The 2627-nt window shown below is 42.6% G+C and overlaps 1 protein-coding gene and 1 non-coding gene across 2 annotated transcripts in view; both read left to right on the forward strand.

Annotated features, from left to right (window-relative positions):
• LOC119354776 (NADH-ubiquinone oxidoreductase chain 1-like) overlaps nucleotides 1-2011 on the forward strand; it is a 6560-nt gene extending 4549 nt beyond the window's left edge. The window contains exon 2 of the mRNA XM_037621526.1: nucleotides 1540-2011. Within this exon, the coding sequence (XP_037477423.1) occupies nucleotides 1540-2011 (472 nt within the window). The remainder of the gene's footprint in view (nucleotides 1-1539) is intronic.
• Nucleotides 300-374, forward strand: TRNAP-UGG. The gene has a single exon. It is a non-coding gene; the product is annotated as a tRNA-Pro (tRNA).
• Nucleotides 2012-2627: the final 616 nt, after the last annotated feature.

A 2627-nucleotide genomic window follows, 5' to 3' on the forward strand; every position in this document is an offset into this window, starting at 1 on the left:
GCTCCAAGTAGAATTTCCAGGCGTTCCGTATACGAACCTCTTCAAACAGGGCTTATTGCTATCGATTCGATGATCCCTATAGGGCGCGGTCAGCGAGAGTTCATTATTGGGGACAGACAGACTGGCAAAACAGCAGTAGCCACAGATACAATTCTCAAGAAAAAAGGGCAAGATGTAAGAAGAACGAGAGCGAGCCTTCACGAAAGAAAATGCAAGTGAAAGAGAATTGTCAAAAATTCCTAAAAGCGGTGGTTCTTTTCTTTATGGATCGGGTAGATCCATATGTTCTGAGGGGGAGACGAGGTGTAGCGCAGTTTGGTCAGCGCATCTGTTTTGGGTACAGAGGGCCATAGGTTCGAATCCTGTCACCTTGATGTGGTATTCACACAATGGGGCCGAAGTGCAAAGCCCCGTAGCCTATCCGCGGTCGGGAAGGCAGGCGAAAAGCGCGCACAAAAGAAAAAGAAAGCTAAAAAGCTTATTTTGCAATCCATTATCTTTGGTATTCTTCTCTATTTAGATCATATTATATAGCTATTTCACAGGTTTTATTTACATACCTCAGTCATGTTATTTGTCTAGCCTTCAATCAGAATAGCCTCTCCACCGGTTCCGAAGATTCTTTCGGCATCAATGTGCTTTTGGAATCTTTCTATGAAACAAATAACATTCTGGAACAGTTTAGGATAGAACAGGCCTCAGTAGAAAGCGAGCTTTTTTCGCGTATAGCCACCTCGAAGCCCAATTAGCGCACGGGCTGCCCCCTCAACTCAACCCTGACGAGTACGCAAACTTGGTCAGGGAGCATTTAGACGGTGCAGTTAGTATTGACCACTACCGCCAAGTCCATAATTCACAAATTGATGAAGTCCACATAATGGAGCTCAAAAGCCGATTACCAAATCTACTTTTTTAGCATCTTGAAACCGCACATAAGAAATATTATGAATGAATCACCTTACAATAACATACGAGAGACAGCTTTCTATTTTGTCGAACAACAAGTCGAACCCAATGAACAGTTCCATTCAAAGGAATGTTCTAGAGTTTTTTCCACTATATTCATGATATTTAACAAAATGGAATAAATTCTTCACGATTTCTAGAGTTCCGGGATTACTTCATTGATATCGATTTTCGCCTAAGCACGGCCTCTAGGTTAGTTCAAAGTGTAATACAACGAACTATCGATACACCGAAAACGAGTCAAGATGGATACACAAAATGGAGACATCGTGGATTACCCAAATTGGGACGACGATAGGACATTTCACTTTCTTTCGCAATATTTTTGATCATGACTCAACCACTAGGAAAGGGGATTGCTTACTCTCAGCCACGTTTTCGCTTATGCTTAGTCAAGTGAGGATTCCATTCGAAGTAACGTAACAGGAGCACCATCTTCAAAACTTCTCGGGATCCGGAGTTATTCGATAAAAGGTCCCATTCTTCAATATCATGATTGGGTCAACCAGGCCAGATCATAAGTGAAATAGTTTGATCGGGTCGACCAGGTCAGGCCCGATCATGAGTGAATAGAAAATTGAAAACGTACATAGTTGTTCCAGCGGAAATACTTTGTTTAATTCTACCACTTCTACTAGGAGTAGCCTTTTTAGTGCTAGCTGAACGTAAAGTAATGGCTTTTGTGCAACGTCGAAAGGGTCCTGATATAGTGGGATCGTTCGGATTGTTACAACCTCTAGCAGATGGTTTGAAATTGATTCTAAAAGAACCTATTTCACCAAGTAGTGCTAATTTCTCCCTTTTTAGAATGGCTCCAGTGGCTACATTTATGTTAAGTCTGGTCGCTTGGGCCGTTGTACCTTTTGATTATGGTATGGTATTGTCAGATCCGAACATAGGGCTACTTTATTTGTTTGCCATATCTTCGCTAGGTGTTTATGGAATAATTATAGCAGGTTGGTCTAGTAAGACGGGGGGCGGCCGTTTGGTCGCCTATGATATACGGACCAATTGGTCCAAAATGGGTTTGTGCCGCAGGTGTTGAACGATCTACTCTACACAGGTGTGGGCTTACAGGGCTAGGACTCATGAACCCTTTCTTTCATTCATCAAGGGGTCGGTCACTTTTCCGGGCCGGGATCGAGAAGTGTAAGTCATAAAAAAGAGATGTTTCTCTTCGCACCTCATATCAAGAGGAAAGGTAGCTTGTCAAGCTGGTCTCACTATTGGAAATTCTAGCTTTCTTTTTTTTTCACCGGCTCTTCTTCTTTGTCAACGCTACTAAGGACCTGACGGTTCACCTACTTGATGGATGAAAGAACATGAGAAAGGGTTCTAAAATAAAAGGCTAGAAAGTATACTACAGTACAGTCAAAGTCAGCGGCTGAGTTTGACTAGCCTCGCCTACTCATTTTTGTAGGCGAGCGAGTTAGCGAAGAGGCTTAGGGATAAGAGAGTGTCGGTGCGTACGTAGCCTTCATTCTACTATGCTACACAAAGTCACTTAGCTCGACGTTAATTAAGAGAGTAAAGGAGGAATACCCTACATAGAAGAACCACAGTTCGCTTACAAAGGTATAACCTTTAGCTCCCCAGGGCTAAGCTGCTTCACACCACTGATAGTTAATTAAGATTCCATTTCAAAGGCGCTACTTTGTTTC

This window comes from Triticum dicoccoides, chromosome 1A (assembly GCF_002162155.2).
Source record: "Triticum dicoccoides isolate Atlit2015 ecotype Zavitan chromosome 1A, WEW_v2.0, whole genome shotgun sequence".
NCBI lineage: Eukaryota > Viridiplantae > Streptophyta > Magnoliopsida > Poales > Poaceae > Triticum > Triticum dicoccoides.